We start from the raw sequence: 27,102 nt of genomic DNA, 5'->3' as shown, positions 1-27,102 counted from the left end.
CCGATTGGCTGCCTTCTGCACACCCCCCACTGGGGATCGAGCCCACAATCCAGGCGCATGCCCTTGACTGGAATTGAACCTGGGACCCTTCAGTCCACAGGCTGCTGCTCTATCCACTGAGCCAAATCAGCTAGGGCCAGATGAAATATTTAAATGTAAACAATAAAACTATAAAATAGTCAATAAGGTATGAGCAAATATTTAGATAATTCAAACCACAGAAGCCACAGAGACTGCCTAAATACTAAGGCTGAATATTTAAAACTTCTGCACAGAAAAACACTCCATAAACAATCTCAAAAGGTAAACAAAAACTGAAACCAAGAAATGATTACATGACAAAGGGCCAATATTCTAAGTACACAGAGATGTTAACAGAAAACAATATACAGCCAAGGAAAAAAACTGTAAGTGACACAAATAGTTTATTTTTTTAAAAAAACATAAACAACCAAATAAACACAAGAGTTCAACTCGATAATAAAAAAACTGCAAAACAAAAACAAAAAGAGCCCAGTGGCTCACTGGTTGAGTGTCGACCTATGAACCAGGTCACCATCAGGGCACATGCCCAGGCTGCAGGCTTGATCCCCAGTAGGGAGCGTGCAGGAGGAAGCTGATCAATGATTCTCTCATCATTGATGTTTCTCTCTTTCTCTCCTTCCTCTCTGAAATCAATATTTTTTAAAAAATTTGTTTTATATTTAATATGAAATGGGGCTACATTTTAATCTTTATGTGGGTGGAATCTGGGGCCTACAAAGACCTTAAAATTGTCTGATTTTAAGATCTCAGGCCTCTCCCAACAACTCAGAATGACACCAGCCAGTATGGTCAATGGGGGAAAGGGGATCTATGTAACACTGTCAACAATCAATTATTGGGAAAAAGAGATCGCAGGGCGATCAGAGCAGAGGGTCTGAGACCCTGCCGAGGAGATGGCTGTCAGGCCGAGCTGAGGGTGCAGATGGGTCCTCAGCGGTAGGGCTGGGTGTCACAGGCATTGGGAGAGCAGGCAGTAGGGAACTCACAAAATGGAAAAGTCTTCCCCTGCAGGTCTAGAACATTTGCATCGAGAAATCTATTCCTGTGTGGCCCTCCGCCTGGCCCCCCTCCACCATCACATTTCCAGGCCACCACGCTGGCCCCTTTCCACACCCCATTCATTCCGTGTCTGAGCGATGACTTTCACTTCTGAGTAACGCGCTCTAAGGCTCTGGTGAGCCCTGGAATCTTGCAAACAAGTGGAGTCTGAGGAGTGGTTGAGGACCTGAGGCCTTGGCTTTGGAGAACCCTGACAGCCAGAAAGACGCACTCAAGAGGCCCCGCCTTCTGACACTTTGGCCTCTCCCAATGCCTCAGAAATGTGACACCAACCAGTAGGGTCATATTCTGTTTTTATTACCCTGTTAAACCTGAGCTTCTCACTCTCTACTGATGGGTTCTCCCACAGTGACTGCACTGTATCTGGGCACTGGTATTTAATTAAAATAACAAGGACTTGGTCTCTACCCTTGCTCTAAAAGTTGGCATCTTATTCAGAATTAGTGAAGTTCATTCGTTTCCCATGATCCTATCACTAATAGCTAACGAGCTCATTTGCATTCAACATACATTTCCCCTGCTCCAAGCAATGCTTGAAAAGTCCCTCTTTTCTAATTCCCTCAAATCATCACGTTATTTTATCTTGTTGTATTAGTACATTTACCTATGTTCAGTTTTTCAAAATAACTGTACATAAATACAGCACCAAACACTAGGTTCCCAGGCCAAAGTGTCCTATAAAATATGCATCAAAGTGTTCAGAGGGACTCCTCGTTGAATCTTTCAGGTAAGTATTATAATGCCGGGGTCCAGCCCCAGCAGGTCCAGGGGTCCCCAAAGGTGTGGACGGAGTCGGCGAAGAAGGAATGACACGGAGACAGGGTTCAGTTGATCAGCAGCCTAGCCAGGATCTCTAGCCCGGATCTCCAGCCAACTTCTGGTCTGGATCTCCAGAGAGGTTCTGCTCAGGTTCTCCAGTCAGGTTCAGTCACCAGGTTCTAGTCAGGCTCTCCTGCCAATCTCCGCAGTCAGGTTCAGTCCAGGATCCCCTGCCATGCTCTCTCGCCAGGCTCTGCCTCCAGGCTCCGAGGCCAGTCCCTGTCCAGGATCCTTCGGCATGCTCTCGCCAGCGAAGTTCTTCTGTCTCTAGAGAACGTTCTGTGTAGGTTCTGTGCCTAGGCTCTGTCTCTCTTGGTCCTGTCTTCCAAGCCCTGTGTCTTGCTGTCTTGTTACATCTGTATTTATACCAGTTCATTTTAATCCTGTCAATCTCTATTACAAAGGTTAGGGCGTTTCTTATCTCCATTCCAGGGAGTAAAGATTATGTAGCTTAAGCATGATTGTTCATAGTTAAAGTGATTAATTACCCGCCTGGCACTTAGTTGAGGGGTTTTATTCCCTCCCTAACTTCAGGGGAAAATCCCTACTTGGGGATTCAACCTTTCTCGGAGAGGTGACCTTGGTTAAAACACAGCGCCAAGAAGGTGAGCAAACATATTAAGAACCGTATGCCATATATGCCAGGTCCCTTGAAACAGCAAGGATGGACCGGCTCCCGGCAAATTCCCCCTTTTTTATTTTTTAAAAGCAAGCATTAAAAAGAAAAACCTGAAACGCTCTCTTGTATCCATTTTAAGAGTAGGATTGGCGCTTTCCGCTATTACCTGAGTCCTGATCTATCACCCCAGGGAGAGCTTGCCAATCCTGCACTTTCCCGGGGTGGAAAGGCTGCAGTGGGGTTAAGGATAAGGCTCCTTGGGCCTACCTTCTCCCATGCCATTACATTTACCTTTCCTTCCTCAGAAAAGCATGGACATACTTCTTGTATAAAACGTTCTGTCTGACTGGGAGTAACCTTAATTCCTCTGCTAGCAAGCATATATGTTAAAAGATCAATACAGAGTCTTTTTTCTTTAGACTCAGTATGGCACATCTTCTTGATCTAAAGATCAATACAGAGTCTTCTTTCTTTGGACTCAGTATGGCACATCTTCTCAATCTAAGTTCTATACTATCCACCTTCTTACCCTAATTATCCTCTATAGGGGGGTCTGTAGCACCCTGGTGGAGTTCTATCCGTCCCGAGTGTGGGGGTTCTCAATGGGGGGAGCTTACCTAGGGGAATCCTGTTCCAGGGGTTCCCAAAGGTGTGGACGGAGTCGGCGAAGACTATCCACCCTATTCCTACGGTGGAGTCCGATCCGTCCCGAGTGTGGGGCGCTTACCTAGGGGTCCCTGTTCGAGCGCCATATGCCGGGGTCCAGCCCCAGCAGGTCCAGAGGCTCCTAAAGGTGTGGACGGAGTCGGCGAAGAAGGAAGGACACGGAGACAGGGTTCAGTTGATCAGCAGCCTAGCCAGGATCTCCAGCCAAGTTCTGGTCTGGATCTCCAGAGAGGTTCTGCTCAGGTTCTCCAGGCAGGTTCAGTCACCAGGTTCTAGTCAGGCTCTCCTGCCAATCTCCGCAGTCAGGTTCAGTCCAGGATCCCCTGCCATGCTCTCTCGCCAGGCTCTGCCTCCAGGCTCCGAGGCCAGTCCCTGTCCAGGATCCTTCGGCATGCTCTCGCCAGCGAAGTTCTTCTGTCTCTAGAGAACGTTCTGTGTAGGTTCTGTGCCTAGGCTCTGTCTCTCTTGGTCCTGTCTTCCAAGCCCTGTGTCTTGCTGTCTTGTTACATCTGTGTTTATACCAGTTCATTTTAATCCTGTCAATCTCTATTACAAAGGTTAGGGCGTTTCTTATCTCCATTCCAGGGAGTAAAGATTATGTAGCTTAAGCATGATTGTTTATAGTTAAAGTGATTAATTACCCGCCTGGCACTTAGTTGAGGGGTTTTATTCCCTCCCTAACTTCAGGGGAAAATCCCTACTTGGGGATTCAACCTTTCTCGGAGAGGTGACCTTGGTTAAAACACAGCGCCAAGAAGGTGAGCAAACATATTAAGAACCGTATGCCATATATGCCAGGTCCCTTGAAACAGCAAGGATGGACCGGCTCCCGGCATTATAAAACTCTAGTACAGCAATTGTCAGCCTTGTTCATCTCATGGCACAAAGAAATTAATCACTAAAATTCTGTGGCTCACCAAAAAATTATTTTTTGCCACTGACAAAAATATTGGTATAATTTTGATTTATTCACACCAGACAGCTATTGTTGTATTGGCTGTTGTCATTTTTTTGACAACAAAGGGAAAAGAAATCAGTGCCCCTGACTAAGTAGTCAGGTATTGCGTGTTTTAACAATTCTGCAGCACACCAGTGTACCTCTTATGGCACACCAGTTGAAAATTGCTGCCCTGACAGATTCGCTTGGTAATACCTGGTTGAATAGTGTACTCTACAAATAATACATATTTTTTCAGAAAACAAATTTGATATTTTGACCATCTAAAGCTACTAAATGTGCTGTACCAATACCTCTGTAGTTAACAATATGCTGCTTTCAAGAAATGAAAATCAACTACTTTTACTAAAACATTTGCATAGCATGGTAGAACTACACAAAGAAACCATTAGCACATCCAAAGAGTATGCAAAAACAAAGCATATAAAATGTAGAATTTAACAGTGAAAATAAAATTATAGGAAGCCTTCAGGCAAAAGGGTGCCATTGTTTAGTGATTAGAGCAAAGTACACAGGGAACAGATAATTAGTTCTATTACAATAAATTTGGCATTACTAAATGTGTTTAAACCAGAACACAGTCCTTACTAACAATGTAATCATGGATTTTTAATGTTATTCTGATTTTTTTAAAATATATTTTTATTGATTTCAGAGAGGAAGGGAGAGGGAGAGAGAGAGAAACATCAATGATGAGACAGACTCATCGATCGGCTGTCTCCTGCACACTCCCTACTGGGGATCGAGCCCTGCAACCCAGGATTGTGCCCTTGACCAGAATTGAACCCGGGACCCTTCAGTCCACAGACTGATGCTCTATCCACTGAACCAAACCAGCCAGGGCTTATTCTGATTTTTTAAAAGTGTTAACTCATTAAGAATTTAATTGAGGAACTGTTCTAGAAATGCAAAATGACCACAAATCAGAGAAAAGGAAATATATACTCACAAAAGAATTATGATACTTACAGGAACATCATTAAGTCAGCTACTTTCCCAAATATGATAGGAGAAGACTGAATTGACTATATAGTCAAAATTACTTTATACAAAGAAAAATTTAACTTTGGGCTCTATATTGGATAATCCAAACAAAAAGTGGAGCTTAACTTCCTCATTACACAAAACTGAGTTTTCTATTCCCCTCTCTTTAGAACACTTACTTTATAAATCAATGATTTGCCAGGGCCATTAATTTTTTCATTACCACTTAGGTACATACATGTATATTTTCCAAAGTCTGTAAACAGTATTAAGGAAAAACTGTGACTGTTCCATTTAGATCTGCCCAGTACAGTGAGTCAACCTCACATGCAGTAAGTATGAGTATGAAGATGTCAATGAGTACAAAAGCAAGACGACAAACTGATGCTAACCACCCAGCCCCTTTTTTATGACTGATTCCAAACACAGCACAGGGAAGATGGAATGAGTGATTTAAAAAGACATTTTATTTCCCCATTAACACTAAGCCACTTTATTCAAAATGTATTTCAAAATACTTAGCCAGATTGCCAACCCCAGCCACTGCAACAGAAATCCACTGAGACACCATCTAGAGAGAACAGCTACATTGCTGTATATAATTTATTAACTTAGTAATTTAGTCTCTCAATACTTAGCAAGTTTGTGTAAAAATTAATATCCCCATATGTTTATAGTGACATTGATATAAATGTATAATTTCAAAGTCAACATTCCTTTCACTGTGACCGTAAAAGTTCTTAAAGGATAGTTGTGGATGGGGGTAAAAGAATGACTGGCTACGAGGACAGAGCTACTCCAAAACCAAACACATGGCAGCTCGGAAAGGCGTCGATGCATACACACCCTCAAAATGCTACCATTCCCGTTTCTGCTGCACATACTCGTCTCATTATCTGATATAAAATATGTCCTCAAGCTTGAAAAAAATAAACCAAGATGAATACATTTTCATCTTCATTTCAAAATAACCATTTTAAATAAAAAGTTCCCCGTGCTTAACTCTGTTCAAGAGATGGAATTACACATTTTCTTCACTACATATACAATTTTTTAGCCTATCAAAGTGCCTCATTACAACCATTTTAGCAATCAGAACTCCAGTGCCTTGTTAAAAACTGCATTCAGTATATTGTAAGATTGTAAAATTTGCAGTCGAATCCTTATTAAGACACTGAATTATTACAAAGTCCAAAATATCTATGACTGTTCATCAGCACCCCTGGAACCTGTAAATTCTTGCAAAAAAATACCACATGTGCATATAATTCAAACATAAACTTTGTAGGGAGGGGTCATAAAATAAATACTACAATATTTTTCAACTCAATTTAAATGCTGCCTTGATGGTTAGATAAAAAGAATAATATTACTAACAGAGAGAGTCAAACTATTTTTAAAAATTTTCCAAGTAGTTAGAGCAAATTAGCAAAACATAGATAAGCAAGAGCCTATGCAGACACATTTCTCCTGTAGTGTCATTGCTACTATGAGGTATAGTCTGTAAGCAGTTAATACAATATAAATAGGTATAAGCTACCACTAGATCAGTCTGGGAAAAGCTACTCAGCCAATGTAGTTGGGGAGGGAGTGAAGGGAAATGAGAAGGGAAGGACAGGGTAGGTTTGCAATGGGAACATCATTTACGCACTTATTATCATCACCATCTTGTATGTAACAGTCCACTGTCGCAAAAAGTAAATCCTCTCCAAGTATATGGGTCTAGAATTTACTTTATGTAGTATTAAGATTATTTCAGTATTACTAATACATTCAGTATTACTAATGCTTCATTTGATTTATATTTGGACATACACATAATCATATATGTATATCAAAAACTATAAACAGAATTTTAAAACATTTTTAGCTCATTTTTGAAAAGTTAATAGTTAAGACTAAACTATGTGCTACAGAATTTTCTAGACTACCTAAACTCAGGGGTAAAACCAAAGGAAAACATGACTATTTCTTTAGTAAATGGCTTGTGCGAAACCTCAAGCTTACTCATCTTTTTATAGATGGGTTTATTTGATGAGGATTGTGATCCAATGATTGTTTAGCAGCAATTTTACCAAACTGTAAATTCTTTTATTAACAGGCATTATAAACAGATAATACTAATCTTATTTAAAAACCATGAGTGCCATACCGGTGAATATACAGCTCATGAATAACTTAAAAAGTATTTCCCATTTTAAAAGGCAACACTCAGCATACAAAAACCTATACTAAACAAAGAGGCTATAATATGGATACATGATTGATGTGTCTAAAATGATATATATATACAGTACATAATTAATGTTAATTATGTGATCAGTACATTTTTTTCTATATGATTCCCTTCATGCTTCACTTTCCCCAGAAACTGAATTCTGAACTTCCTCTTCTAAAATTGGTACAATCAGGTTATCCTTGGACATCAAATTATATTTCATCACAAATTTAGTAAACCGATGACACAAAAATGTTTCATTCTGTAGAGAAGAAGAAAAAAGGTTATTTTAATATACCATCAAAACAAAACAAAAATGAGACATAATATCAGCATATATTATTGTCATTCTGATAAGAATGCATCAGGATAATTACTAAAGCATACTTACTTCATATTCATCAAATATCTGCCGATGATGAAAATAAGCGTGTGAAAATATTCTGTAAATCCTACGGCATACTGATCCTAGTTTTGCTACAGATGATTCCTTTATGCTAACCCTAGAAACAGAAATCATAGATTCACAGAGCTTGACAGAGCTTATGAAAAATACACGGTATTCCAATCTCCTAAATTCACAAGTGTGAAAACAGACACCTAGGGAAAAGGTCAAAGTGCTAATAAGTGGCAAGAGCAGGACTAGAACCCCTGTTCACTCCTGAGCCAGGGCTCCTTCTATGTAACCACAGTGCCTAAGAAATTTAGTATCATGTTTTGAAACGTTGTAGTTTAATGCAATTAAAACAAATCCCTGACAAATCAAAACTTACTAAAACATACACATATAACATTGTTTGTTCTCTAGAGATGATTAAAACTGCTAAAAGGAATTACTGTTTTATTCCATAGAACTTGATTCTTTTTTTTTTTTTTTGAGAAATAAAAACTGCCTGCATATTTCGGATATTCTTTTTTTTTTAATGTATTTGGATACTGTGGCAAAACCCAGTATTTTTTACATGTTTTCTCTGAGCTCTTTAGAGTTAAAGATATTTGGGGGGAAATAAAATTTCCAAATTGATCCACCTGATAACAAATATCTCAATAGAATAAAAGACCAGTCACAAACCTCACCAATATAATAGAGTATACACAGGGCTTCTTCCCAGATCTTATTTGATGAGGACTGTAATAGGCAAGGACAAGCAGTCCAGCTAAGAAAAGCCTGCTCCTGAGGCATGCTATCTAAAAGGAGGCTGACGGTCACAGAGATTCCAGTAAATAAGTGTGCAAATATCCCAACTCTAAAGCGTCAGAAAGAGAGCCCTGGACAAGGACACAGCAGCCGGGACTACCCTTGACTGAACTGGCCTGTGAGCTTTGGGAACTAAGTCCTGCTACCTTTAGTTTAACTATAACCCTAATTTCAAAACTTGAATAAAATATAAAGCTTAAAAAATACAATGCATTAACCAGGAACCTAGTTTTAATTTTAAAAACAACAATATTTTAAATTAAATCCAAAAAGTTTAATGCCATGTTTAAAAGTTTTGTTTACCTGCTGGGAAAATATTTATTGCTATTCAGAAGACATGCAGCACCATCAAGTGTGTGTCTAGTATAGTCTATAGCAGGACACTATAAAAGAAAGGATATAAAAATGCATCAACAGAGAGCTCTGCCTCTTAGTTTAGGTGTATTTATTATAGGTGTGTCTTATTCCAAAAACCTGAATATATCCTAAAAGAGAATTGCCTTATAATATCAGAATGACTAGAATTCAATGTCACATCAATAAATAAGACTTTAACATCTCTATGAACTATATCAGATTCTAAAAGATACATGAATCAATCTCCTAATTTCTCACTCCCAACACTGCCCAGGAGAAAACAGCATTTAGAGCTGGAAGGAAAACCTGATTAGCTCATTAACCCTCTGACTTTACAAATGAGGAAACTGAAGCTGGTCAGTTTGCAGAGTCTGCACAGGCTTCTTCTAGGTCTTAAAATTATCTGTGGGCAAAGATAAGGAATCTTTCAAAACAAGCAGCCAGCTCAGAAGAGATCACAGAGATTTAGGTAAACAAGCATGAAACTATCCCAGCTCTACAGCCTAAGATGGAGAGCCTGGAGAATGGTGCGCAGCAACAGGGACTATCAGTGACTGATGGCCCATGAATGCCTTAGGCAGGATCATACAGTTAGGAAGGACTCAAAAACATGTATTATAGTAGGAATATACTGACCGCTCCGTCCACTGACTCACACTTCACAAATACCTCGAGGGATCACTGCCTCCTCACATCCTAGGAAGTATCCTTTTTTTTTTTTTTTAAATATATTTTATTGGTTTTTTACAGAGAGGAAGGGAGAGAGATAGTTACAAACATCGATGAGAGAGAAACATTGATCAGCTGCCTCCTACACACTCCCTACTGGGGATGTGCCCGCAACCAAGGTACATGCCCCTGACCGGAATCGAACCTGGGACCCTTGAGTCCGCAGGCTGACGCTCTATCCACTGAGCCAAACCGGTTAGGGCAGGAAGTATCCTTTATTGTGTCTACCACCCTATTCTCCTAGCAGCTTTCTAAAGAATTTTCTCCTTGACCTCCTTTGAAATTTAACATGAAATTTATATCTTTACATTTTAATAACCTTGCTTTATCCTATTCCATTTATCAGAAACAACGAAACCTACTGTCTCAGGGCAAATCAGCAAATCTACTAAAGGAAAAATAAACTACTGAAGGGAAAATAAAACTGCAAAGTAGCCTCCTCACTCAGTTCTTTTGGAGGCAGACAGGGAGAAGGACAAAGGACAGGAGAGTGAGAATGAACCAGGGATCCACTTGAAGGGAAAAAGGAACTGGTATTTAGAAATGTAAATCAGCTGAAGAAACCAAGATGACGGCATAGGTAAACACCGGAAATTGCTGCCTCGCACAACCACTTCAAAAATACAACTAAAAGCCGAAACCGGTTTGGCTCAGTGGATGGAGCGTCGGCTTGTGGACTGGACTGAAGGGTCCCAGGTTCAATTCCGGTCAAGGGCATGTACCTGGGTTGCGGGCACATCCCCAGTGGGAGGTGTGCAGGAGGCAGCTGATCGATGTTCCTCTCTCATCGATGTTTCTAACTCTCTATCTCTCTCCCTTCCTCTCTGTAAAAAATCAATAAAATATATAAAAAAAATAAAATACAACTAAAAGACAGAAAGGACATCATCCAGAACCACAGGAAGGCTGGCTGAGTGGAAATTCTACAACTACAAGGAAAGAGAAAAGCACACTGAGACTCAGAGGAGGTGCGGAAGTAAAGTGCAGAGGTATGGAGGCGCACGTGGAAAGGGCTGGCAACTGAGGACGCGGTTGTCTTTTTCAATCAGGAGGGAGTCTAAAGCTCCCGACTACTCTGAACTCCAGTTCTGGGCGAGTCTCTGGGGACCCAGACTCATACAGGGAGAAACTGGACTGACTGACATTAGGCGGAACTCGAGGGCGGCTTTCTCTCAGAGGAGCTTGCAGCGATTACCAGGACACTGAGACGCGGGGCCCCTTAGGGCAGGGCTGAGGATCAACCATAGCTGCTTGCTCCGCCCTGTTGATTCCCTGAGACCCCGCCCCACCCAAGCTGTGTGCAGAGGCTTTTGCATACGAATGACCTGGCCCTTTGCAATCTAAAATTATCTAACAAACTGCAGCTGGGTCAGAGAGACCCAGAACATCCAAAAGAAGGCCCATGGCCCCGCACCAGCTTGCATTGCTTCACAGCTGGGCTCCTGCTGGGCAGCCTCAGGCAGAGGCTAAATTAGCACCTCCTTAGAGATCCAAGAGCCAGTGTACCCAGTGGTCAGAGTGGGACCATCCAGATTACAACTCCTCAGATCCACAAGGGACACACTCAGGGGGCAACTCAGTGGGCACCAAAGCCCCACTGAAGCAAGTCTTGCCCCAGAAGGGTGTCTCCAGCACAGAAGACACAGCTGATTCTCACAGCCAATTGGCCTGGAGGTCAATTCCTCCCTACAACAATCAAGGCTTAACTACAACAAGACTGTGCACAAAGCCTACAAAGGGGTGCACCAAGAGTGTCCACCTCAGGTAATTGGGGAGGCTGAGACACTGGGGACACCTAGCACAGAAAGCCACCCTATCAACACAGGGAAGCATAAAGAATGCGGAGACAAAGACAAAGGTCACAAATGACAGAAATGGAGGAAAGCAAACTACTGGATATAGAGTTCAAAACCACACTTCTAAGGTTTTCCAAGAATTTTCTAGAAACCGCCGATAAATTTAGTGAGACCTTCAATAAATCTAGTGAGACCCTCGAGGATATGAAAAAGGACCAACTAGAAATTAAGCATACACTGACTGAAATAAAGAATATTATACAGAGTTCCAACAGCAGACTAGAGGATCGCAAGAATCAAATCAAAGATTTGAAACACGAAGAAGCAAAAAAAAAAAAAAAAAAAACCAACTGGAAAAACAAAAAGAAAAAAGAGTCCAAAAATATGAAGATAGTGTAAGGAGCCTCTGGGACAACTTCAAGCGTACCAACATCCGAATTATAGGGGTGCCAGAAGAAGAGAGAGAGCAAGATATTGAAAACCTATTTGAAGAAATAATGACAGAAAACTTCCCCTACCTGGTGAAAGAAATAGATTTACAAGTCCAGGAAGCACAGAGAACCTCAAACAAAAGGAATCCAAAGAGGACCACACCAAGACACATCATCAATAAAATGCCAAGAGCAAAAGACAAAGACAGAATCTTAAAAGCAGCAAGAGAAAGAAAGTCAGTTACCTACAAGGGAATACCCATACGACTGTCAGCTGATTTCTCAATAGAAACTATGCAGGCCAGAAGGGAGTGGCAAGAAATATTCAAAGTGATGAATAGCAAGAACCTACAACCAAGATTACTTTACCCAGCAAAGCTATCATTCAGAATTGAAGGTCAGATAAAGAGCTTCACAGATAAGAAAAAGCTAAAGGAGTTCATCACCACCAAACCAGTATTATATGAAATTCTGAAAGGTATTTTTTAAGAAGTAGAAGAAGAAAAAGGTAAAGATACAAATTATGAACAACAAATACACATCTATCAACAAGTGAATCTAAAAATCAAGTGAATAAAAAATCTGATGAACAGAATGAACTGGTGAATATAATAGAATCAGGGGCATAGAAAGGGAGTGGACTGACAATTTTCAGGGGGAAAAGGGCACGGGGGTGCGGGAAGAGACTGGACAAAAATCATACACCTATGGATGAGGACAGTGGGGGGGTAGGGGCAGAGGGTGGGGTGGGAACCGGGTGGAGGGGAGCTATGGGGGGAAAAAAGAGGAACAACTATAATAATCTGAACAATAAAGATTTAATTTAAAAAAAAGAAAAAGAAATGTAAATCAGTCACTACTAAATATAGCTTATTACAGTGTGATGGTAAATACATAAAGATAATCTGAACAAACAAAATAAAACAAGTATCACATGACCTCATTCATATGTGGACTCTAATGAACAAAATAAATCCAGACATAGAAGCATTGAACAGATTGTGGAATCTCATAGGGAAGGTGTGGGTGAGTAGGTGGGAAGAGATCAACCAAAGAACTTGTATACATATATGCATAACCCATGGACACAGACAATAGTGTGGTGAAGGCCTGGGGCAGAGGGTGTACCAAAGGGTCTTGGGTTCGGTTTCCGGTCAAGGGCAGATACTGGCTTCCAGGTTTCAATCCCTGCCCAGGTTCAGGTGAGATGTTTCTCTCTTTCTTTCCCCCCGTCCCTCCCTAACTTCTACTCTCTCTAAAAAACAATGGAAAAAATATCCCCCAGTGACGATTTAAAAATTGTGGTAAAATATATAGAACACAACATTTGCCATTTTAACTATTTTTAAATGTATAGTCAGTGGCATTAATTAGATTCAGTGTCATGCAACCAACACCACTATTTCTAACCAAAGGTTTTTTTTCATCATCCCAAACAGAAACTCTGTAACATCAATCAATACCTTCCCACACTCCTCACCCCCTAGTCCCTGGTACCCTTTCAAGATATTTCATATAAGTAGAATCATAAAATAGCTGTCCCTTTGTGTCTGGCTTATTTGGCTCAGTATAATGTCCTCAAGGTTCATCCATGCTGCAGCATATATCCGAACTTCGTTCCTTTTCATGACTGAAAAATATTCCCTTGTATGGATATACCACATTCTGTTTATCCATTCTCCATGTAACTGCTCAATATGAAAAATGATACTAATTATAAGAAATCCTGCCCTGGCTGGTTTGGCTCAGAGGACAGAGCATCAGCCTGCAGACTGAGGGGTCCCGGGTTTAATTCCAGTCAAGAGCACATGCCCAGGTTGCGGGCTCGATCCCTAGGAGGGGGCATGAAGGAGGCAGCCAATCAATGATTCTCTCTCATCACTGATGTTTCTATCTCTCTCCTTCTCCCTTCCTCTCTGAAATCAATAAAAATATATTTTTTTAAAAAGAAATTCTAAAACAGCACTGTGGCAATAACCTTGCCGCAAAGAACACGAAACCAACTGGCAAAAATAAAGAGTGAACTAAAACCCCTAATAACTTGTCTACCACAATCTTGTAGAAATTTAGGTTATGGCCATTTTATTAGTCATTCTACTTTATAAATTCTCACCTCTTTTGGAGTTTTATGAGCTGCACAAAGAAAAATCCACTGCTCAGTTGCTGTCATCTGAGTACATGTGTCTGGATGGCATTCGCTCTGTTAAAATGTTACATTTCTTAATATGTAAAGCAATTAAAAAGTTTATCATTTGGGTTACTACATTTCCATGTACAATTCTAGTTAGAAATTTTACATAAGTCTTATAAGCACATTAAGTTATAAAACTAGGGGAAAAAATGAGCACTTCTATTATAACTTTAACTTGAAAATATTACCTGAAGTTTGACAGCAAGTCCATTGAGCTCAAGACAGAATTGCCTAAAAATTCAAATATATAAACGAAAAGTCTTATGTATTTTCCACATTATATTTAGAATATTAATTTAAAATACAGAACCCTACCAATACCATCCATCCTCCCTCATCAACATTATCAACACCACATGAATTTAAATGGCACATTTCCTACAAAGACATACAGGTTAATAAACAAAATTCAAAACAAATGATCATAAAAAAGTTCAATATCAGAGTTCAAGAACTTGATCACTCTTAACACTGGAAATTAATACGATTTTACTGAGGAGTATTTTAGAAAAATTTACCAGGACACTTAGAAAGTGTATTTTTTTTTTATTAAGTCATTCTCCTAAGAACCAATTCTAATTAAATAATCAGAATTATATGCAGATATATGTACAAAGATGTTCACAGAAACCATATACATAAAAAACTTTTTTTAACATTCTAAATAATTAGCAACTGAAGAGTAATAAAATGTTGGCAAAGGATATGTTTATACTCACAGTAAGATTCCAGTTATGTGTAAAATTATATGCATTTCTATATCCATATACAAACAGATATACAAAAAAGACTACACTTTTTATACTCCTACATATTTTACAAGTTTTGTTATGATTACAAACATGTCTTTGTAAAACCTTCAATTATAACATAGAAGAACATCTTCCATAATCCCACCACCTCTTCTGAAAAGATAATTACTATTTATAGCAAATTTGATTTTATATATAACTAGGGGCCTGGTGCACGAAATTCGTGCACTGGGTGTGTGTGTGGGGGAGTGTCCCTCAGCCCAGCCTGCCCCCTCTCACATACTGGGAGCCCTCAGGCGTTGACCCCCATCACCCTCCAATCGCAGGATCGGCCCCTTGCCCAGGCCTGATGCCTCTGGCCTAGGCGTCCGGCCCGGGCAGCGGGGACCCGCAGCTGCAGTGGCCCCACGATCATGGGCTTCGCTTTAGGCCCAGGCAAGGGACCCCTAGCTCCTGGGACTGCCAGCTTCGACCGTGCCCAGCTCCCATTGCTGGCTCCACCCCTACTTCCTGCTCTCACTGGCCAGGGCGGAAAAGGCACCTGATTCTCCGATCATGGCTGGGGGGCAGGGCAAAGGCCGCCTTTGCCCTGCCCCCCAGCTCTTAGCTCCCCCCTGGGTTTCCGATCACTTGTCAGTGGCAGGGAGCTTCTTCCTGCTTTCCCTTTCGCCTCCCTGCATTGTGCCTACATATGCAAATTCACCGCCATCTTGTTGGCAGTTAACTGCCAATCTTAGTTGGCAGTTAACTGCCAATCTTAGTTGGCAGTTAATTTGCATATAGTCCTGATTAGCCAATGAAAAGGGTAGCTCGTACGCCAATTACCATTTTTCTCTTTTATTAGTGTTGATGATTTTTAAATATATTGGGATCATATACACAATTTTATAACTTGCTTTTTTGTCACTTAACAGATCATGGGGATTTTTTTCATGACATCTTTTCCTTCTAAAATTCCCAAATTGAGAATTACAAGCCTAGAACAATTCTTGGAACATTGTTAAGTGCTCAAAAAATATTGCCATGACACAAAGATAACTTACTTCATAACTAAATGAAATACTAAACGTTCCCTCTAAAAATTCTATCAAATTACTTACTCCTGTGTTTCCCCATCAAACCAATAAGAACACTATAGTCCTGAAAACACAGATCTAAGCCCTGGCAGTGTAACTCAGTTGGTTGGAGTTGTCCCAGGCCCATGGAGGAAGAGCTGCCAGTTCCATGCCTAGTCAGAATACACACTCAATAGGGGGCATGCAGGAGGCAGCCAATCGATGTTACACTCTCACATGGTTGTTTCTCACTCTCTCCCTCTCCCTTCTTCTCTCTCTAAAAATCAATAAAAATATTTTTAAAAAATAAATGCAAGGGGCTGGGTGGAGGGGGACAAAGAGAAGAGGAAGTAGGAAACATCTGTAATACTGTCAACAATGAAAAAACTATATAGTCCAACTGGTGTGGCTCAGTGGTTGATTGTCTACCTATAAACAAGGAGGTCATGGTTGATTCCCGATCAAGCCACATGCCTGGGTTGTGGGCTCGATCCCCAGTGGGGGGTGTGCATAAGAAAGAAGAGAGAGGGAGAGAGAGATAGAAACATCAGTGATAAGAGAGAATCATTGATCCGCTGCCTCCTGCACACCCCCTCCTGGGGATCAAGCTCTCAATCCGGGCATGTGCCCTGACTGGGAACCGAACTGTGACCTCAACCACTGAGCCACGCCAGCTGGACAATAAAAACATATTAAAAAAAAAAAAAAGACATTATGTCTTTGCAAAATCTAGACAACATGTCTGCAACATCAATTTTAAAAAGTTCCTTATCTACAAATTGAGGCACTCATCACAGAAAATGTGGTCTAATTAACTGGGGAAAAGCCATACTATATTTATTATTTTAAAATAAACAAAAGTAACAAACCCCGATGAACATATTATCCATTCTGCATTCTCCATATTTAAACTATCAACTCATCCCAACTCCCATTTACATTAGAAAGTTGATAAATTCAAGAAACCATCTAGTAACTTCAGAATATAGCTGCTTCTAAAGTTAACTCTAGTTAACTAGTCCATCACTAATCATCAATTTTCTCATTCAAAGGATATTATGAAAAGCTCCAAAATTCCTTATTGCAAGATTACAATTAATCTATATTTTCCAAAGGGAAGACTGAAAGTTCACAGTAGTTACTAGGTAACTCATCAGATACCAGGAACCTGACATGATCCTCTACAGCAGTGGTTCTCAACCTGTGGGTCGCTTTCACAGGGGTCGCCTAAGACCATCGGAAAACACATATATAATTACATATTGTTTTTGTGATTAATCACTATGCTTTAATTATGTTCAATTTGTAACAATGAAATACATCTTGCATATCAGATATTTACATTACGATTTATAACAGCAAAATCACAGTTATGAAGTAGCAACGAAAATAATTTTATGGTTGGGGGTCACCACAACATGAGGGACTGTATTAAAGGGTCGCGGGATTAGGAAGGTTGAGAACCACTGCTCTAGAGAGAGCTAGCTATTCATGAGTAGGTAAATGGAAATAATGCATTTGTGGTTAACAGATATGATTAAGGAAAACTGTGTAAAAACATAAGGCCCAAATCCATAAATGTAAAAAATAATCAGTAAATATCAAAGTTGAAAACTTTATAACACTGAAAATATAAAAACTTTAGAATTTGCTTTTTGATCTGCAGTTAATAATGATTTTATTTATAATTCATAATTAATACTAAAGATTATTTTTTACTAATAAGTACTATTACTATTTTGATATATCACAAGGACTTACCTTAAATGTTCATACTTCCATACACCTTCATCTTGGCCTTCAGGTGGTTCAAGAATTTTGTCAATATTGGAACAATCTGCTCTTATGTTCTGTTGAATATACTATAAACAAAGAGGTTTTTATAGTTAACTAAAATATTATACTACATGGTAAATCTTATATTAAACATATGTAATTTTTTAATATATAAAAACTGCCCTTGCCTGGCCAGCATGGCTCAGTGGTTGAGCATTGACCTATGAACCAGGAGGTCATGGTTCAATTCCCAGTGAGGGCACATACCCAGGTTTGGGGCTCGATCCCCAGTAGGAGGTATGCAGGAGGCATGGTTTTCTTTCTCTCTCTTTCTCTTTCTCTTTCTCTCTCTTTCTCTCTCTCTCTCTCTCTCTCTCTCTCTCTCTCAAATCAATGAAAACATTTTTTTAAAGTAAATAATCCCATAAAACTGGTTATGAACTCCTGGGTGCAATCCACAAGTGCATGCATGGATCTTATGCTAATTAATATCTGACAGACTTTGAGAACTGAGCTAATGGATATACCTCTACCTACCAGTGGTCAGCAAACTCATTAGTCCACAGAGCCAAATATCAACAGTACAACAATTGAAATTTCTTTTGAGAGCCTCATTTTTTAAACTTAAACTATATAGGTAGGCACATTGTTATTAACTTAATTAGGGTACTCCTAAGGCTTAGGAAGAGCCACTCGCAAGGGGCCAAAAAGCCGCATGTGGCTCGCGACCCCCGAAGTTTGCCGACCACGCCAGTGATGGCGAACCTTTTGAGCTCGGCGTGTCAGCATTTTGAAAAGCCCTAACTTAACTCTGGTGCCGTGTCACATATAGAAATTTTTTGATATTTGCAACCACAGTAAAACAAAGACTTATATTTTTGATATTTATTTTATATACTTAAATGCCATTTAACAAAGAAAAATCAACCAAAAAAATGAGTTCGCGTGTCACCTCTGACACGCGTGTCATAGGTTCGCCATCACTGGACTAGGCTGACAACAGATTGGTGCGCACGCACACACAACAGATACAAAAGGTTTTGAAAACTAAACTAACATTGGAACCTCAGTTCAGTTGGAACTTGCAACCTATATCTAACAAAGTCAAATGCCTGCTATAACAAAAATATCACATTCTCCATTGGGTTAAATAAGACCAGAGTATAAACATAATATTTAAAATGTCCAGGATATAACCCAGAATTACTTGGCATACAAAAATACATGAAAATCTCATTTATCATGGGGAAAAACAAGCACTAGACACCAATGACAAGATGGCACAGATATTGGAAATTACCTGACAAAGATTTTAGAGCAGCTATTTAAAAACTGCTTGAATGTAAAATTACAAACACTCGAAACAAAAGTATCAATAAAGAAAGCTAAAAAGAGCCAAATGGAATTTTTTTTTAATTTTCTATTGCTACAGTGATTTTTATTCTTTTTTTTCAATATATTTTTATTTATTTCAGAGAAGAAGGGAGAGGGAAAGAGAGAGAAATATCAATGATGAGAGAGAATCATTGATTGGCCGCCTCCTGCATGCCCCATACTGGGGACTGAGCTTGCAACCAGGCATATGCCCCGACCAGGAATCAAACTGGTTCACAGTTCAATGCTCAACCACTGAGCAACACCAACTGGGTGCCAAATGGAAATTTTAGAACTGGAAAACACAACCACCAAAGTAAAACACTCACTGGACTCAATAGCAGAATGGAGATAACACAGTAAAGAATCAATAAATTTGTAGATAGATAAATAGATATTATCCAATCTGAACAACAGAAATTAAAAGGAATAAAAACAATAATAAACAGAGCCTCAGGAACTTGTCAGACAATAACAAAAGATTTAAGAGTCATGTCACCATCATCCCACAAAAAGTAAAAGAATGTGGTGCTAAAAAAAAATCTGAATAAATAATGGCTAAAAAGTTTCTAAGTTGGGAAAAGACATAAACCTACAAATTCAAGAAGGTGAATAGGCTTATGGGGAGTGATTGTTTAATGGGTACAGAGTTTCAGTTGGAGAAATGAAGAATTCTCAAGATAGATGGAGGTGGTAATGGCTGCATAAAAATGTAAATGTATTTAACACCACAAAACTGTAAGCTTAAAATGGGAAAAAGTGGTAAATTTTATATATTTTTTTATCACAATAAAAAAAAGCAGAGTGAATGCCAAACAGGAAAACCCAAAGAGTCCGAAGAGCATGGCTCAGTGGTTGAGCGTTGACCTATGAACCAGATCTCGGTTCGATTCCCAGTCAGGGCACATGCCTGGGTTGCAGGTTCGATCTCCAGTAGGGGGCGTGCAGAAGGCAGCCCATCAATAATTATCTCTCTTCATTGATGTTTCTAACTCCCTCTCCCTTCCTCTCTGAAATTAATTAAAAACATATTTTAAAAAAAGAAAGAAAACCCAAAGAAATTCATGCCCAGGCACATAATTAAACTACCAGAGCCTGGCTGGTGTGGCTCAGTGGCTGAGCGTCAACCCATGATCCAAGAAATCAGGTTCAATTCCCTGCCCAGGTTGCAGGTTCAATCCCTTGTAGGGGGTGTGCAGGAGGCAACCAATCAATGATTCACTCTCATCACTGATGTTTCTATCGCTCTCTCTCCCTCTTTGAAAACAACTTTTAAAATATTTTTTAAAAGATAACGCCATACGCACATACAAAAAGGCAATGCACAAAACCATTCATGAATGCTCTTCCATTTCCTGTGCTAAATACCTAATATACTAGATCCATTTTAAAGATTTTTATAATGATTATGAATTGTTTTTAAAGCTCAAAGAACTCAACTGTATTTCTATTTTATTCCTTAAGATCTTCAAATAACAATAAATCCAAATAGCTATCTACTTTTATTATCTGGCCATCAGACAAAGCCAAACAGCCTATTGTTATTGCACATTTTCTCTTTAAAAATGTTAGTTAACCAATGCCTCGTCCAATTTACTAGTACACACAATTTCAGGCATCATTTTATTAATCCTTAAGTGTGATCCTGTATAATAAAAAGCTAATATGCAAATTGTCTCCTCGACCAGTAGTTCGACCAGGGGGTGGGGCCTGCCGGCCAACCTCCCGCGGAACTTCCCCCCGCTGGCCCCGCCCCTGATTGGCCCCCCCACCCCAATCGGGGGTGGGCCAGTCGGACCTCACCTGTGCACAAATTCATGCACCCAGCCTCTAGTTTTTTAATAATTAGCTATGGAAATTATTTTTCCCCCAGATTTCAGATTTTATTCATTTTGAAAAAATAACCAGCTGGTGTGTGGGTTTTTTTAAACCCAACTAGTACAAAATGTGATTCTCAATAAGAATATTAATAACATCCTGCCGCCCCAAAACAAATAAATAAATAAATAAAATAAAAAAGAATATCCTGCCCTGGCTGGTGTGGCTCAGTTGGTTGGAGTGTTATCCCATACACCAAAAGGTTGAAGGTTCGATTCCCAGTAGGGGCACATATAGGAGGCAACCACACACAGAGGGCGACCCACAGTGGGAACAGGGTCACAAGCGGGCGGGACTGGCCAACCCTCTCGGTCCCTCGCCCCCTGGCCGTCAGGTTCCAATTGCCCAATGGCAATCAATGTTTCTCCCCCGCCCTCCACTTCTCTCTCTAAAATCAATAAACATGTCCTTGGGTGAGGGTTTTAAAAAATGGTTAAAAAAAAGTAAAGCTTAGGTACATGTTCGCAAGAGTTCAGTCACCAAATCCATATGCTACTTCTATTTAATGTTATTCTAATTTAGTATTCAATTAATTTTGAATTAAGTTCACTGTAAAATCAAATTTGGTACACTAATATAGTACAGATTAACATTTTAAGATATTAAAATATATTTAAGTTTGATTATAGTTTAATATGCCATCTTAAAACAAAATGAAGGTTGACAAAAGTTTTAAATGGCCATCCATTAATTCCACAGATTCTGGTTTGTGCTAAAAGACATAGGAATACTTAACTATCTCAAGGAAGGTCAACTGCTTAGTTTATTGGTGTTGCAAAAGAAACTATTGTTATTACCTGCTGCACAGCTAGTGTACTGTCCATTTCATCAAAGGATTCATCAGGCCAATTATAGAAATCCTATAAAAAAATTCATGGTTAAAATACAAGATGCAATACCATTATGATTAACTTCAATTCTTAATAAAAATCCAAAGTTATACTAGAGGAGCAGAAAAGCGCTCATATTGTAAGCATTGTGGTTATCCTATATAATAAAAGCCCAGCGACCATAATGGCAGAACGACCAGAATGACCGCTCGAGCAGTCACTATGAGGTGCACTGACTACTTCTTGGCCCCTACTCCTGGCCCGCAGGCTCCAATCGCACAATGGCAAATGGGGACCCGGGGGTGGGTGGCGGGGGATGTGGGCGACGCCAGGCCAAGACCCCCACCCCACGGGTCGCCCTACACACAGAGGGTGACCCGTGGCAGGGGTGGGGCAGGCGAGCAGGTGGGAATGGCCGACCTCTTGGTCCTTCCCCCGGGCTGGCAGGCTCCAATCACCCGATGGTGAATGGGAAACCGGGGGTGGGTGGTGGGGGATGCAGGCTGCGCCAGGTCAAGGCCCACGCCCCACCAGTCACCCCACACACAGAGGGCGACCCACAGTGGGAACAGGGTCACAAGCGGGCAGGACCAGCCAACCTCTCGGTCCCTTGCCCCCTGGCCATCAGGTTCCGATTGCCCAATGGCAAACTGGGAAGCCGGGTGGGTGGCGGCGGGGGGCAGGGCCAGCTGCTGGCAGCAGGGGAAGATGGCCCTAATCACAGGATAGGCCTAGGAACCATACCACCGCACGACTTTCGTGAACCGGGCCTCTAGTCTATAATAATAAAAGCGTAATATGCAAATCGACCAAACTACCAAACAGCAGAACGACCATCTGGACGACCACACTATGACACCCACTGGCGCCAGGCCAGCCAAGGCGGGTGCAATGCAATTGGTCAGGGGCCCAGCCATCTCCCCACGATCACCCTGCTGAGGGAGGCCCAGGCCACCAACCAGTGGGCTGCGGCAGGTGGGCGGGGCCACCATCGCGGAGCCCTGGCTGGGTGGACAGGGACTACCTCTTTGGGACCATCGATCGTGGGGCTCCCAGACTGTGAGAGGGCACAGGCCGGGCTGAGGGATGCGCCCCCCCCCAAGTGCACAAATTTCATGCACCAGGCCTCTACTCCATAAATAAGTTAAAGTAATTTTACTCAATGTTTTTAAGTGAACACCAAGATTTTATTTAATTGAACTACAAGTTACTTTTTTTCAACCACAAATCCTTTAATATGGCTCCCATAAACCTTTCATGTATCACTTGAGGAGATAAGTACTACTTCTTTGTTTATTGTGGTTTAGTATCTTCTCAAAAAGTTACACTTAAAAGTCTCCAGGCACCTGAAGATTTGCCAGCTTGGCTTGTAGCTCAGTTGCAGGCTCCATTCTTGGCCTCAACCAACAGATGCCTCTCTCCACACTGATGATTCTCTCTCTCTGTCTCTCCCCCTTCCTACCACTCTCTCTAAGAATCAATGGAAAAATATCCTTGGATGAGAATTAATAAAAAAATAAAAATAAAAAAATCTCAGGGCACCATAAAACTGATCAGTTTTTACCTAGAGAACAGCTAGTGTTAGTAGTAGCACAAGTGTTATTTTATTTTAGAAAGACATTATAAACTATTATTCCAATTCTAATGATGTTCTAAATATCCAAACAAAATATGAGCTCCATCAAAAATAGAACAGCCAATATAATATTTGTTATTAACACATTTCGTACCGCTCAGGAGTTTTCTCGTGTTTCGCGCGCCATCTGTTAAGGACCGCTCACGAGTGTTCTCGTTTTTCACGCCCATGGAAAAAGGAGCAAATCTAGATACTTATGTAAATTTTGTTTGATCCCTCTTCATAGAGAAAAATGTTTTACTCAGTACCATACGTTAAAAAAGTATTAGGAATTTTAATTGTTTGTTTTTGTAAATAAAAATGTTATAATTATTGAAAAACAACACCTAAAGTGCATTATGAGGATTTAAATAACGTGCAGTTTGCCCAAAACGTGCGTTCCCTAGCGTATGTCTTAGAGATTTCTATGCGGTACGCAATGTGTTAAAATGTTAGAAAACACACAGTAATATACAGAAAAGATGTAAAAAAAAAACGTTAATTGGTAATTAAATATTCTGCCTCATCACACCTGTGATATACTTTAAACACTGAAAGGAGGAACCAAAAATCCGGGTTAATGAATGTTCTCATCTAATTCTGTCAATAAACACTTATTGAAAACCAACTATGTGCCAATTCCCAATCTAACCAATCTTAAAAAAAAGTAGGAAGACACTCCACTACTCTATGATAGCTCTAAATAAGTCATCTTGGAATAGACTCATTTCACTGAAGGAAATTAGTGTGACAGGGCAACATGCTGTGTAAGCAGTCTTTTTTTTTTTTTTTTTTAACCCTAATCTTTTCTGCCACATTTTATTTAACAACCTTGATCTATGACAACGTGGAAAAAGCAAAGGAGCTTTCTTATATGTGACTTACTCATAGCAGACAGATGTATTACAATATTAATTTACAATATATTATTTTCTTTCCTTTCAAACTTCATAACGTTTGAGTAAATAAAAATGGATGACAATTACCAGAATGTGAGTTCACTTTTTTTTTAATATAAAATATAAAAGGTGATCACTTAATAAAAAAAAAAACAAAAATGTTTCCACAGAATAAGAAGTAAAGATATCTAAGAGAGTATTTGCAGGTAAAGAAAGTCTGGAAAGGGTAAAAAGCCTAAATAAAAATGTCCAGTAGTATGACAACAAAACTGCCAGAGCAACTGACAGCTAAATGTGACTCTAGTAAGGACTTCCAAACCAAATTCTCTAGAAGTCAATCCTAGAAGCAACTCGTTTACGGAGAAAAAGTCACCAGTGAACTAAGAATGCAAAACTATGGGACCTTGAGCAAATGCAGAGGATTCTGGGGGCCGATTCTCAGGGCCTCCCGTTTTCTTATCTGTAACATGCATCTGGGAAGGTGTCTGGATCTCAAAGATTCCTTCGAAAGGACTCCCTTTCCAAAATTCTGTGCAAGATATGAAAAGCTACTCTCCGGCATACGGTCACAGCTCTATGGTTTTCTGTTTTGTTTTGTTGTGTGTCTTTTGCCCACTTGCACCACTTTTCCTTTAAAATTACATTTTAACACACCTCTTCTAAGTTTAGAGCATCTACTCAAGAGCAAGCCATTCAGCTGGCAGGTTCCTCAGACTGAGTCTAAAGGCCTATTTGATTTTTTAAAGAACGTGAGGCATCCCTCTTCTGCAAATCCCAAGAACCAATACCTAAATAAGCACCAACTCACCCAACTACTGCCCTCCTGAAAGCGAACACCAGTTCATTCCCTGTGCCTCCCACATAACAACAAGGAAATTCACAGGGAATGACCTCCAACCAGTCGCAGCCGAGGATGAGCACTTGCCGGACCAGAGAACAGCTGCAGAGAGAAGTAGCCAAAGGCAAACAGCAGGAGGAGGCGCAGTCAAGGACCGCCACCCAGATCCGGCTACACCAGCTGATGGGGCAAGCCGGGCAGGTGTGTCACACGCCAGGTGGGTCCTAGTCACCATGTAGGACCTAGTCGCCAGGTGGGACCCAGATGCCAGGTGGGACCCAGACGCCAGGTGGGTTCTAAATGCCAGGTGGGACCCAGACGCCAGGTGGGGCCTAGATGCCAGGGGGGTTCTAGATGCCAGGGGGGTTCTAGATGCCAGGTAGGACCCAGTCACCAGGTGGGACCTAGATGCCAGGTGGGACCTAGATGCCAGGTGGGTCCTAGACGCCAGGTGGGACCTAGTCGCCAGGGGGGACCTAGACGCCAGGTAGGACCTAGTCGCCAGGTGGGACCTAGATGCCAGGTGGGTCCTAGATGCCAGGTGGGACCTAGATGCCAGGTGGGTCCTAGATGCCAGGTGGGTCCTAGATGCCAGGTGGGACCTAGATGCCAGGTGGGACCTAGATGCCAGGTAGGTAGGACCCAGTCACCAGGTGGGACCTAGATGCCAGGTAGGTAGGACCCAGTCACCAGGTGGGACCTAGATGCCAGGTAGGCCCTAGATGCCAGGTAGGACCTAGTCGCCAGGTGGGTCCTAGATGCCAGGTGGGACCCAGTCGCCAGGACAGATAGGCTGCGTTCCCACGCCCTCTCTCCCTGGCACCCCGACCCGACCCCCCCGCCCAAACCCTCCCCGAAAGCCCAGCGGTGTCTCCTGGCCGGCGGCACCCTCCGACGCAGGTCAACTGGGGTTCAGGGGCGAGGCAAGCACCAGCGGAAGCTCCAGACAGGTCCCCGCCCCCGGCCTCGGCGACCCCCACCCGCCGCTCCGCCCACCCTCTAAGGGGCTCCGGGGCCTCGCGGGCCGCCGCGGCTCAGCCAGACCAGGGGCTGCGGCTCCGGAAGAGCAGGCCGGCACCGTGCCCCCGCCCGCGCCCGGCCCAGCCTCCTCCCGGGGCCGCCGACCTCCCGCGGCGGCGCTGCTCGGCGCCGAGAGCCCCCGCAGGGAAGGTGCCGAGACGGTACCTGCGCCTTGGTGCCCGGCCGGTTCCGCCTCAGCACTGCCGTCCCCTCCGCCATGACCATAGTGCCAGAGTCTGGGCGGCTGGAGTCGGTACCCGGATGTGGGGACGCTGCCTGCGCGGGGCGGGGCCGAGCGGCGCCCGGAGGACGGGAGCCGGGGAGGGGCGGCGCCTGGCGGAACAGCGCGTCCGCGCGGGGCAGGGCGGGAGGGCGGGGAAGAGGCCCGGAAGGGCGGGCCGGCGGCGGGAGGGGGTGAAAGAAGGAACAGCCGACGGCTGCCCGGCGGCGGGAGGGGGTGGGAAGAAGAAACAGCCGGCGGCTGCCCGGCTGCCAGGGAGGGAGGGAGAGGCCCGGCGGTGGGGACCCACAGCGGTGGGGAGGATCTCCTCGGCCTTATGTTCGTGACATTAGTCGGACCGAGCTTGCACCATGGCGACCGTCTCGGTAGACCTAGAGCAAGCATAACTCCGTCCCGAAAGCCACCGTCCTAGGCATGCAAAGGGGAAAACGGACAGACACTCTGTTACAGGAACTCCAAAGACCCTGCATGACATCGGCCCAATCTCAGATCAGACTAGACCGGGGCCGAGAGTGTAAAGGATGGCTCCACCATCCGCCGACTTCAGAGCCAAGGACTTTTTCTTTTTAAAAAAAAAAATTTTTTTTTTATTGAATTTTTTACAGAGAGGAAGGGAGAGGGATAGAGTTAGAAACATCGACCAGCTGCCTCCTGCACACCCCCTACTGGGGATGTGCCCGCAACCAAGGTACATGCCCTTGACCGGAATCGAACCTGGGACCCCCCCCCCCCATCCCCCAGTCCGCAGGCCGAT

At 42.0% G+C, this 27,102-nt stretch overlaps 1 protein-coding gene across 1 annotated transcript; it reads right to left on the bottom strand.

Moving 5' to 3' along the window:
• Positions 1-5,595: 5,595 nt before the first annotated feature.
• Positions 5,596-26,425, bottom strand: MOB4 (MOB family member 4, phocein). Its single transcript, XM_059702652.1, has 8 exons — positions 26,273-26,425; positions 21,703-21,765; positions 17,639-17,739; positions 14,259-14,301; positions 13,993-14,079; positions 8,870-8,949; positions 7,760-7,871; positions 5,596-7,630 (listed from the first exon to the last, which is right to left on the bottom strand). The coding sequence occupies exons 1-8, from the start codon at positions 26,330-26,332 to the stop codon at positions 7,499-7,501; spliced, it is 678 nt and encodes a 225-aa protein (XP_059558635.1). The 5' UTR covers positions 26,333-26,425; the 3' UTR covers positions 5,596-7,498.
• Between the last annotated feature and the right edge of the window lie 677 nt (positions 26,426-27,102).

Source organism: Myotis daubentonii, chromosome 7 (assembly GCF_963259705.1).
Source record: "Myotis daubentonii chromosome 7, mMyoDau2.1, whole genome shotgun sequence".
Taxonomy (NCBI): Eukaryota; Metazoa; Chordata; class Mammalia; order Chiroptera; family Vespertilionidae; genus Myotis; species Myotis daubentonii.
Note: the sequence above shows the minus strand (reverse complement) of the source record. Positions and strands in the feature narration are given on the sequence as shown.